The sequence below is a fragment of the Nicotiana sylvestris genome, chromosome 6 (assembly GCF_000393655.2).
Source record: "Nicotiana sylvestris chromosome 6, ASM39365v2, whole genome shotgun sequence".
In the NCBI taxonomy this organism is placed as follows: domain Eukaryota; kingdom Viridiplantae; phylum Streptophyta; class Magnoliopsida; order Solanales; family Solanaceae; genus Nicotiana; species Nicotiana sylvestris.
The window spans coordinates 59850175-59862975 of NC_091062.1; the positions used below are offsets into that span (position 1 = coordinate 59850175).

The window sequence follows — 12801 nt, forward strand, 5'->3', positions numbered from 1 at the left end:
CAAAACCTATTTCTCTCTCTCCCTCATAATTATCTTCTCCTATTAAAATCCTCTCTTCTTCTTGAACGGTCATACTCCTCTCTTTAGTCTTTCTCCAAAATAATTTCAATGGTATCTTTGCAATGGCTGAAAATCACCTGATAATCCCTTCCTTAGTTGAGAACGCCCTAGAGAAAACCCTTGATTCTTCCATCCCTAATGAACCCTCTTTCACAATTCCAGTCTCAACTACTGAAAACACCTCCAAACTAGATTTCGATACACCCTTTAGTTCTCATGCGACTCTCTCAAACCTCTCTCTCACTCCAAATGATGAGAACTCAAAAACCCCAAAATTTGATAATCCTTCATCTCTATCGACTGAGATTCTCACCGACCAAAGCAAGGGTAGAGAACAGGGTAAAGTTCCGCAAATTGTAGAGGTCTCAGAGGTTAGTGTTGATCAATCTTCAGTTGTTCTTGCTCCTTAGTTTATGGTAACCATGGAGTCTCTAGAGAAAGAGGCCGTCGCAAACATACTAGTCGTATCTATAGATGGAATAGTGCATGAGGAAATCTCTTGTGTGCCTGAGTCTCAGAGGAATGAGACACAGGGGTTAGTGGAAGAAGGAGTTATGGTGCTTTTTGAAAACTCTACACCAACAGAAACTACTGGGATTTCTCGTGAAGGACCTGACCCCTCTCCAGAGGAAACAGGTCAAGGATCCTCTTCCTAGATCAGTTTTGCCCCTGCTCCCTCTCCACACTTCGTTGTTGAGCCCTTGGAAATTCTAGTTCCCGAGATGAGGTCTAGTGATGAGGAAGATCAAGATAATGCTGCTCTAGATGTTTTTATTGTCAAGAGAAGGGGAGTAATCACTCTTAAGTCTTCTAGTAAGTGACCTACTACTAGGTTGCAAGCCAAAGAGGCTTATGAGTTTGCCCTACAAAAGAGCAAAAGGAGTAATAAGAAGAAAAAGAAGAGGCTGGTGAAAAATGGAGAAGTGGTATGCGACAAGGACATTCCTGTGGTGGAAGTTGATGAGAAAGCAACAGAGGAACCTAGTTCTTTGGTTAAAGGGTCCCATAAGAAGAAGCAATCTACTTCGGAGGAAGGTGTTGCTATGCCAAGTTCAAGATCAGTGAAAAGTGTTGGAAAGTTGAAAGAAGTAGTGAGTGACCAGTCATTATCTGATGAGGATATGTTGGACAAGTCAAGTGGAAAAGGTAAATCGAGTGTGAAGTCTGGAAAGAGGAAGGTGGAAACTGTGAGGGAACCTGATTCTGCACACAGAGTGAAGTGTGAGAGTCTGCCCGCTAAAGAACGACTGAGGTACCAAAAAGTCTTGTGGGGTCACACTTTTGACCCAGCAATTTCTGAAATGGCCTGCATGAGAAAAGTAATTGAGATGGTCGGGTTTTAGAAGTGGGGAAATCTGTTCATAATGGATGCGCCCAAGGTCTATGAGGATGAGGTCCAAAGCTTTTATGCCGACCTCTTTCCTGTTGACACTGACCATATTTGTGCTTTAGTAAATGGGGTGGATATTGTGTTTGATGTTTCTCTACTTGGGGATATTCTTAAAGTCCCTACTAATGGTAAGTCTTCTATGAAAAAATTGTGTGGGTCAAACTTCAGAAATGCTATTGTGAATGAAGGTGCAAACTAGAAGGGGGAACAGGTTCACAAGAAAGCCTTGCTCCCCGTTTATCAGTTATTGTTCGAGCTGGTGAACAAGGTTCTTCTAACCCCGTGCTGAGAGGATGTCCATTACTTCCAAATTTGACTTGTATCTGATGGAGGCACTGGATGGATTTAAAGCTATAAACCTACCTGCCATCATGATTGAGCATATGCAGAAGGTGGCAACTTTCAAGGATGGAAACCATGGTCTTTCATATGGGTTTCTTCTTACACACATTTTTAAGTTCTTCAAAGTGCCATTGGGACAGTCCAAAGTAGGGACCAAGAAGCAGACCTTCTTTCAAATAACCTTGGAGGAATGTGAGTGTATCAAAAAGGGGTAGGCAGCACTTCGACAATCTCTCATCTCATCAATGCTCAAAATAGTTCAACCGAGGAGATTCGAAAGTTGAAGGCAAGGAACGCCATACTGTAAGGTCAGCAGGTCCAAGGGGGTCTAGGGTCAAATGAGGAAATAGCTTGTCTGACTAAAGAAAATGATGATCTCAGGGCACAAGTGGAGAACTTGAAGGAGAAACTGCTCACCGAGCAAATGTAGGCAAATGCCCAAATGGATCTTGTTCTCAACACCCTTTTTGCAGCCTCCAAGCCCTCTCCTCCTAGTGTCCCCTAGGCAACCCTTCAGTGACTAGTTTCTGGATTTTCTATTCTTGTTTTGATGACTTTGGCAGTTGTTTTATTTCTTTTTGTGATGTAGATGGGATGTACTTGTACTGCTCCCGTTGAAAATAGCCCAATCTTTGCCTTTACTGTATAGCAAAGGCATATGTTTTATAAAAACTATCCTCTTTTGCTGTTTAATGCTTATGTTTCTCTATTTCTCTTTTCTATCATGTTATGTGCACATATGTGGCATGATTTAGCTAGGCTAGACTTCTTTATGCTGATTGCTTGCTTGTGTATTTTTAATGATGCCAAAAGGGGGAAGTATAATTGAAACAAGGTTCTGATTAAGAGGGAAACATAGAGTCAGGGGTAACTTGTGAAGTTCATGTTTCTTCATCTGGTTAATTTTGCTCTAAACGTGTGTTATCAATTTCTAAGTTTGTCATCATTAAAAAGGGGGAAATTGATGGGTTTACAATGTCTTAGCTTTATGTTTTGATAATCTAACAAACTTACTGTCAAAGAACCAGATAAGGAACCTGACACACTTGGTACACATCACAAATCAATGGACTCCAGCTAATGTGAATTGTTATAACTTTAGAAGATAGAGAATCAACACAGGGACATGATACCCATGTGTTTCCCTGACAGCAGTACGAAGTTAACTGTGTACAGCTAGAAAGTGACTGCCTGCACTGTACACAGAAACAGTGTAGCACAGTTCTGCAGTCACTTGTCTTTGACCAACCAAGTTATTACATCATTCAAGTGATGTCATCCAAGTTGTATTAACAAGAGTATTACAACAAAACATCGTTTGAACACTTGAGAATTCATTCCAAGCATTCAAGCAATCTGACATTCGAGCATTCAAATCTCAAGTACAATAAGAACAAAGTTTAACACTACTACAGACCAGTTCCTAAATCTAGTATCTTGTTGTCATTAGTTGAGTTGTAACTTTGTAATTGTTTTTCATTGTAATTCCTACTTTGCTTATCTAGAAGCGTTGCTTAGAAACCCCTTATAAAACCATAAACCCTTAGGAGTCATTTGGTAGGGTGCATAAGAATAATGTTGAATAAGGTGTATTAGTAATGTTGGTATTAGTTATGCTTGCATTAATTATACTAGTATTAGTTATGCTGACATATTTCTTATCCACTATTTGGTTTGATGTATTAATGCATTGCACAATTTCTAAAAGAATTGTTTGTTAACAAACAACAACAACAACAACAACAACAACAACAACAACAACAACAACAACCACCCAGTATAATCCCATAAGTGGGGTCTGGGGAGGGTAATATGTATGCAGACCTTTCCCCTACCCCGAGAGGCAGAGAGGCAGTTTCCAGGAGATCATCGGCTTAAGAAAGCGAAAAGATACGATATATTAGTACTATCAATAGACTCGTAATAAAATAACATAAAATAACATAACATAACATAACATAACATAAAATAAAATAAAATAATAGCAATATAAGAAATATAGGAAGTACGAAAAAGATGGAAGATATAATAATATCCAGCAAATAAAGCCCTGCATCAGTTGCTGACCAGTAGCATCCTAAGACTAACTCCTAACCGGCTAGTCTCACTCTAGTGCGCTGTAGAAATACTCACAACCTACAACCTTAATGCTCGACCTCCACTAGTTCACACTCTAACTTTTTAAAAGAAATATATGTTGAGAAATATTTTTATATGAAAAAGTTTACAAAAAATTATTTGATTTGTCTACCTATATTGTAAAATAAAATTAAATATTTATTTATAAAAAAGAAAATATGCTAAGTATTTATTTATTTACTAGGGATATAATTTTATTTCTCACTATTTGGATTATTTTGAACTTGCATTAATATACTAACTAGCATATTTTAATCAAACATAAATTTTGAAGGACAATTTTGTCTTTAACTAAGCTAATGCATGCATTAAAACTCGTTGCATTGCTAATACCATTGCTTTCTATGCATTAGTTATGCATAGGATAATACCAAATAGGGTGTATAGCTAATGCTTGCATAACTAATGCATAGATTCAAAATGTGTACCAAATAATGTATTATTAATACACAAAGCTAATGCGTGCATTATTTTATCTAATGCATCCTACCAAACGACCCCTTAGTGTTTGAGTCGTGACTAGAGTTAGTCATGAGCTGAAGTATTTATAATAGGCGTATTGCAAAGTGTCTTGTAATAGGTGTATTACAAGTCAGTGAGGGATTAAGAGTTTAATTCCTAGATTGCATAGGTTGTAATCTAAAGTTTCTCATAGTGAAGTTGAAATCCTACCAGTGTAGGTCGTGGTTTTTTATCCTCTTGAGCAGGGATTTCTCCACGTAAAACTCCCTGTCTTACTTACTTACTGTTTCATTAGCATTCTCAGTGGAAACCCATAGAGGACATGGTCTCTCTATAGTTTGGTGGACTCATATAAACTATCACATTCTGTGCTGGAGTACTCCGACCATTCGAAGTCTCAACATTTTCTGCATTGTCCTTTCTGATACCACTTAAATCGTCTATCTTTCCTTTCCCTTTGCTTCTGCCTTTAGGATCACTTGGTGGAGGAGGAGGTGGAGGACCTTTGGATCTAGTATGATATGCAGATGATGTCAGTATGCACGAACCAACCTTGGGGAATGGGAATAATCAAAATAAAGAAAAAAGACAAAAGGTAAACAAGTCAATAAGGGATATTAAAAGAATGCTTGCAATATTGAACATGCTTTGCAGAATAAATTCGCGTCCTAATTTTAGGGGACCTCATTGTGCTCGAGGTAGGCCTAAGCGACACATAGACTTGGAGAAATTTTATGCCAATAATTGCGTCATTTCATTAATGTGAAAATGAATCAAATCTTTACTAAAACGAAAATAATAAGAAAGTTACTAATGGCTTTTGCCGTATTACAATCGAAATCTAAACTAAACTAGAAAATAGTAAAACAAAATTCCCCTAATCTACTCGGTCTCAGAAGGACCCTCCCCGTGCTTGGCTCTCTTGACTCCATCGATCAGATTCCCCAAGTCGCGCATGTCTAGCAATAGATAAGCCTTTGCTAGGAGCCCTCCTTCATTTCCATCCATGTTTTGACAGCCCGCAACCCTCTTTCTCATTTTCCTTTCAAGTTCCATCAACCCTTGCTCCAGATATTCCAATCTCTCTGTTAATTTGGTGGCAATTTCCCTCCATTCATTGATCACTTCCATATTCAATTTATGTTGCTCTAGGTGCCTAGCTTCAAATTCAAAGACCCTCTTGCGTAACCTCTTGTATTTGACCTGGGCTTCAGCAGCGTCATCTATGATCCTATTTTTCAGATTAACTCTCAGCTTGACATCTTCTGCTATATCATCTATTAGCCATGATGGGTAGAAGTACACATGACCGGCATGATATCTGTCTAGATCAATAGTATACTTTTCCACAATGACCTTCTGATTCCACATATGTCGTGCCTCAAACTTGAATGGTATAACGTCCCCTTTAAAATCTGCTTTGTACTGGACCGCGTTGGAAACCTAAGGTATAACATGTTTCCTTCCCGCTTGTCTCATTACCCTTATGGGAGCATAAAGATAAATTTCCCTCAACCCGATCAGTACTAGATGAGTATTTTCTCTTGACCTGATTATGAACTCACTGCTAGGAAGCCATTCGACATCCAATGTACCTGCTCGTCTGTCAGATTGCTGAAGAAGCGCACCCAGCTCACAGCATTTCTAGGTTGTGTAAACCTGTCTAGGACAAATGTCATTCTCTTTGGGTGATGGCAAGCTATGTGATTATTCAATGGTCAATGCAGGAGCTCTTGGTGATACTCTTCTCTTTGAAAATGTTCTAATAACCAAACTTGTAGTAGCAGATTACAACCCTCGAAGTGCCTGAACTCCTGCTTGCACCGATCTAGAGCGCGGTATATTTCAGCCAAAATCATGGGGATGATAGTGTAGGTTTGTCCCTCAATACCTTCCATTAAGGTCCTGGAGAACATGGCTAGACGAGTGTGGATCCTTCCCACTTTCATCGGAAATATCATCAACACCAAGAAGCAGACAATGAACACATAGACTCGACAGTGCATCCAACCCAAGGAAGTAATGGCGAGTTCCTCATGATGGAGACGATATGACTTACTGTGCCCATAAAGCTCATAAAAGAATTCAAATGGGATATACGACCTCTTCAAACAAAGCAATTCATCATTTTTATTGAAACCTAGCATCTTCAGAAAACTGCGAGGGGTGTGATTCTCTAGTAATAATAATCTGAGACTATCTTGTGGTAGCTTAGCGAAACCTCCTATTTCCTCCAAGAGAGAAGTCATTTCTATGTCACCGAAGCGGAAGACATCCTTTTTCTCATCCCAAAATATAGTAGCAGCCTCAATCATTGCTCTATTCGGTCGGATGTCTAACAAAGATGACAAATTACCAAGAACCCTTCTCACATGATTCTTGTCGCTAGGTGCAAGATTTTTCTACCAATCCAGTAATAGAGGTGGGATGTTTTGGACCATGCCAAACCTGGGGACTTCGTGCTTCATTTTCTGTAAACAAATAGAGTTAGCCCTCTCCTCCTCCAGATTCGACTATTTACATACTAATAATCAGCATATAGGCATATTTTCTCCAAGTAATGCATATAACATGACGGTGTCCATTGGGATTGTGGAAATCCTGTCGGACTTTAGACAAGGCTTATCTTAGCGAGATATCACGTTGACAATGTTATAACCCATACTAGGTTTAACATGATACATGTATATTTGATATTGGAATAGGGTTTCTAAAATGGCCAAGACTGGTACTCTCAAGTGGACAACTTGAGAGGGAAAGGCATGGGACCGTCGACTACACCGCTGATCGACCAGTCTACCGTAAATAAGCATTTCCGATTTAAAAAAGGTAATTTTAGAAGAGTGCGGACACTCATCAAGCGCCGCTATGTTGATAATTGACACGAGTGGAGTTTGATGTGGAGCATGCTTCGTTGTCAAGTATTTGCATGATAAATATGTGGAAAGCGGTAAATATAGTATTAAAGTAAAAATATGAAAAACATAGAAAGAAATACAAGGGAAGAAGTTAGTTCGTGGAATACATGCAAAAATATAATAAGAAAGTAATGGAGTAGGGATTGGAGAGGCATGACATAGCAGTCTTTAAACAAATAAAGAGCAGTTAAAGCAAATAAGGGCAAATGGGGAAGGGGTGTGTATGTTATAACGGGTTTAAACAAGTAAAGGTGAAGAAAGGGATATGCAGGTAATAGCAAAATGTAACAAATAAAGATGGAAAAGTAATGTGCATTTTATAACAAAATAATCCACATAAGTCAAGTTCATTATGGTAAGAACCTAAGTATATCCCCAGCAGTATCGTCATGTTGTCGCGCTCTGTTTTCTCGCGAAAGCGGGTTTCAACGTCGTGACAACTCCTTTTGGAATGGGAGATAGAGTGCTAAAGGAGAATAATTGTCACCTAATGATTTTTAAGGTACGTTAGGGCGCCTATTTGCAAATAACTCTGTTTGACTAGTCAACGCCACCAAAGATCGGGTAAGAGTTCAAATTACCTCAAAGAGAAGGTGTTAGGCACTCTTCGAGGTCCATAACTGTGGGTCCTGGCCGAACTCAAGATTATGTGGATTATTATTAAACTAGGTGATCAAATAAACAAAGGGAATTTAGAAGTCAAAGAATTTTATTACAACATAATTAATACAAGTCTTAACACGATTGTAGGGATACAATTATTAATATCTGATAACCACGCATAAAGAGGAAGAAAATAAGGGGGGGTCCTAAGTTTTTAGCCTAAAGGGTCACCCCGTGCTACATAAATAATACTTCGCAACTCCTTTAGAATAGGGAATTACTCATATTATTCAGCGGGCACAGACTATCATCTCTTGCTACCTTATTACTATGTCAAGTTGTTACCTAGAAGCATTCTAATTCAATTCTAAGTCGTACCCTATGCGTGCTCTATCTGTCCCATACCTATGGTCCAGGAGGTATTGGACCTCTATTTGTGTGGTTCTAGACCTCACTTAGGCTACTCAGAAATGTCAAAACTAGGCGACATACAAAAACACATTGGACTTCACATATAGGTAGTTAAGGCTCAAGTTTGCCCCCACACTTAAGCAACAAATGCACGCAAGACAAATTTCATGTTAAGCAATTCAGAATTAAGGAACTTAAATCCTATAGACATGATTTCTATGTGACAAGACATCGAGGTTTGCAAGTAGTTTCAGAGGCCAAGAGTTGCTTATAGACAAGATTATACATTTTGCATATTGATTAATGAAATTGCAGATTTTTAGTTATTAAGCATGTTGTGTCTAGGTGACTCATGCAGTAAGGAATAATAAAAGATCATTGGGAGGATCCTAGAAGTGCATAATAAACCATATTGAGAGGTGCAACATTGACTCTTATTAAGACGAACAGTGATGTCCTATAGATAGGATCTCTAATGTTTAGCACTTGGAGCTGATTTTTATCATTACACCCAATCCTATAGACATGTTTTCTAGGTGAACAGTGCGATGCGATAACGAATGAGATGATTAAAATCCTATAGGCATGGTTTCTAGTGAACAGTGCGAGATAATAGCAAATGAGGTGATCAAAATCCTATGGACATGATTTCTAATGGGCGTGCTGCAGCAAATTAAACGAAAGTTTAGTGACATTTGTTCCTATAGGCAGATTTTCTAGTGGCACGTAACAATAATAATGATTTCAGCATTTGGATTCATGTTTGCTAGCAAAGTGTGTATGTGTGTTTACCCTAATGACATGGTTTCTACAGTGCACATATAAACTTAATAACATATATATCATATGAATCAACGAGTCTTATAGTCATGTTATCTACCCCTTTTATACAGACATTAAGAATCCAACCCTTCCCCATTTTACTAATTCCTCAATTGTTTATTACAAAAGTTATTACAGGCCCAATAATAAAGTAGCTACAAACTTGGTACAAATAATCAACAGTAAGCCCACAACGGGCCCAAAGAATACCCATCAGTGTCTAGGCCCTTCAATAGCACACCCAGACTTTCACCAAAGAGCCATGTTCATAAATTCAACCTAGAATCCATAGAAGAGCTCAGAGCCAAATCACACAATTATATTGCTAAGCATTGAATTACTTAAACCAACCAGCTTACATGTTCATGGGATAATAAGAAGAGGGAACTGAGATAATTCAGGTTCCAGTATTAGAGGGAAGTGATTAGGGACCCAAACCCTAGTGTGTCAGAATTCACAAGGGTCTCAGGTGGACCCCGAGCAGTGCTCACACCAGGGAGGTCAATAGTAAAAGCCTTGGTAGCCTTGGCTTTCAGCCGGCTAAGAATAAGGAGTTCAGAATTGCATAAGTAGCAAATGAGGGAGAATGGACAATGGCTAAAGGACAGAATTGGGGGTACACTTGTACCCTAAAGTAGGCATAACCAAGTTGAGCATGCAGAGTAATTAATCAAGCAGGCCAGTAGGTTCAGCAGGATAGCAAAGCACCATATAGATAGCCTCATATTGAAAGAAATAGGGAAAGAAATGGGTTTGCAGGATACACATAGATTATCATTCATGACACTAGACCAATTGAGACCTAGGAGATTCCAATTAAGGTAAGTATGCATACTAGGGTTATGCTAATCAGTATTTAGATATGATGGGGGACACACATTGTGATAAATACTGGAAGAACAGGGTATCAAATGAACCAAAGACAGGCTGGGAAATATATTAGCATAGAAGCAAGATCATATTCGATAGAAAATGATTTTTAGTGCAAATTGAAACACATTGTACATGCAAGACAAACATTGCAGGGACTCAGAACAGTGTGAGATAGCAAGCTCATACCAAATAGTACATGTAGGTATTCTGGGATTGACACAGTAGGCTAATCAACTAGAGAAGATCTAAGTTATGTCATAAAACAAAATGGTTCAAATAGGGTAGGGAGATGTCAAGATCTCAGTCAATCAGTAATGGGGTATGGGGATCATATATTGAGTGATAAAATAGCAGGGGAACATGCCACAATTAAAAGAGGAGGTTCTAGCACAAGTATGAAGCATTCACTATAGAGATTAAGGACAACGCAAGTAAGCATGTTTTAGGGAATATCCAAACACCAATACACTGGTTAATCGAACTTAAGAGGATCAGATTATACAAGTTGGGCTTAGGCAAACTCAGAACTAGCAGCATTAGGAAGAAGTTAGATGCTAAAAGACTTAGAACAAGGTAGAATTAACAGAATTGCGTACAAAAGCAATCCAGAAAACATATTAAGCCAAAGATTTCAGAGGTGAGAACACATGCAAATCAAAGACATATAGGGATGAAATTACAGAAGTCAAGTAGCTTACCAGTTAAATGGACAACAAATATGAGCAAAAGATCCACACGAACCCAGAAAACTCGATGCGTCAAAGTTCCCTAGAGCTTCAAAAGAACCCTGGGCAATGTTCGCACCCAGAAAAGTATAGTAGATTCTCAGTGGCCTTGGCTTTCAGCCAGCCACCACAAACAAAGAACAAGATAATAAAGGAATTTGCAAAGCAAAGCCTCAAAATTATTTTAGTGAGATTATATCAATTCAAGTCTTGTCTTAAAGAGGAATGGGGAAGGGTTTATATAGCAGTAACAATTGAACGAACACACAAGGAAACGAAGTAAATCAAACAACAAATAAGGAAAGAAAGCATGCAAAATTATTTCAAAATCAATTTAAGAGAGAAATCGGGTAAACCCTAGTTTTTTAGGGAAAGTGTAAATCAACAGAGATCTGAATGAAATCTGACTCACATAATATGGTATTGAACGTATATAGACGAAATATTGCTCAAAATCAAAGATTCGGACCACTTTTGATTTCAGAAGATATTGTTTGTCATGTTTAGCCAAGCACCTAGGTAATATCACAAACAGACAACCAGTACCAAAAGGTTTCAAATATGGCAAGAGAATATTAATCGAATCCCATTATCGGTGGGATTTGGAGAGGGATTAAGGGGAGGCAGCTAGGGTTCGTGAAATAGAAGAAAAGAGAGGATACAGAGGCGGCTGGGCGAATACAATGGTTTCTAGGGTTTAGGGGCTGGTTAGGTTAATTAACGGGGGAAAATGAGGGTCGTTGATCTTGAAAGATCAACGGCTGGGATTTAAAAAATGAACGGGGTGGGTTAAATAAAATGAATACCGATCGGGTATTAGACAGGGGCCGTTTGGCTTTGGGATGGGGTTCTGGGCTAAGGTGTTGGGCCATCTTGGTCCGAAAAATCACTCAAAATTGGGCTTGCTCTTTTAAACACATACAATTTAGCAAAATAATTTATAAAATAATTAGTAGATGAGAAAAAAATTATGCACTAAAATAATTATAAATAATAATTTAGCACTATAAAAATATAGAAGGCTATTTTGACACAAATAATATAGATAAAAAGCAATTATATATGAATATAGGCTATTATTGCAAAATTAGGTAAATAGCTTAAAAATGCAAACATAATTATACGAAATAAAGTAAAAAATATTATGAAACATATATGAGGATGCAAAAATAGTAATTTTGGATGATCAAGTCATCACAAAGTAATTTGACGGAGTAATTAATAATTATTTAAGTAATTTAAATGCAGGAAAATTAATTTAAAAGCTCTAAAAATTATAGTAAATGCTTGTATAGATTTGTAAACTAAAAAATGATGTTTTGAAAGTATATATATATATTGAAAAAATATGAAGACAAAATATGAGTAACCATATCATCCATGACTTCTTGAATATGATTACTTTTGGAAGAATTCCTAGTTTCCCAAACTTGAGAAACCCCCAATTTGAGGTTTTACAAATGTAAAAGTTAAACTTATTAGCTATCCATTAGTTACCCATTAGTAATTCATTTTCTAAATGAATAGTGTGGTTCTTATTTATATTTGATACGTTTTTAAAAAGTTTATTATTCAACCCACTTTTAATGAATAATATTAGCGATAACTATTTTCTTTTAACTATTTTGTCACCACTAATCATTTTGTTTGCAATAAATGATCTAACTAACGTTCAAGGAACCACACATTCAAGTCAAAAAAAATTCACATGTACACCGTTTTGGCTGAGCAAAAGGGAAAATCAAAAAGAACATTTTGTACAAACATATGCGAAATTGTCAAATAATAATAGGAAATAAAAAGACAAGCATCCAGGCGTGTCAGAATGGAACTCCAGAATCAGCCCACGAGGGTCGGTGCTTGCTCCAAGTTAAATGGTTATTTATTAATATTCTCCTTTTTCTTTGATTTTTTGTTTTGTTCTTTAATCAACATATTTTAGATTAATTCCATTGTTTTCTTTCGATTTAACAGTGTCGTTTGGTAGGGCGTATAAGAATAATGTTAAATAAGGTGCATTAATAATGCAGGGGTTAGTAATACAAGCATTAGTTAT

The 12801-nt window shown here is 37.5% G+C and overlaps 1 protein-coding gene across 1 annotated transcript; it reads left to right on the forward strand.

Annotated features, from left to right (window-relative positions):
• The first annotated feature begins 782 nt into the window (after positions 1–782).
• LOC138870680 (uncharacterized) lies at positions 783–1403 on the forward strand. The gene is made up of 2 exons (XM_070148507.1): positions 783–787; positions 893–1403. The coding sequence occupies exons 1-2, from the start codon at positions 783–785 to the stop codon at positions 1401–1403; spliced, it is 516 nt and encodes a 171-aa protein (XP_070004608.1).
• Positions 1404–12801: the final 11398 nt, after the last annotated feature.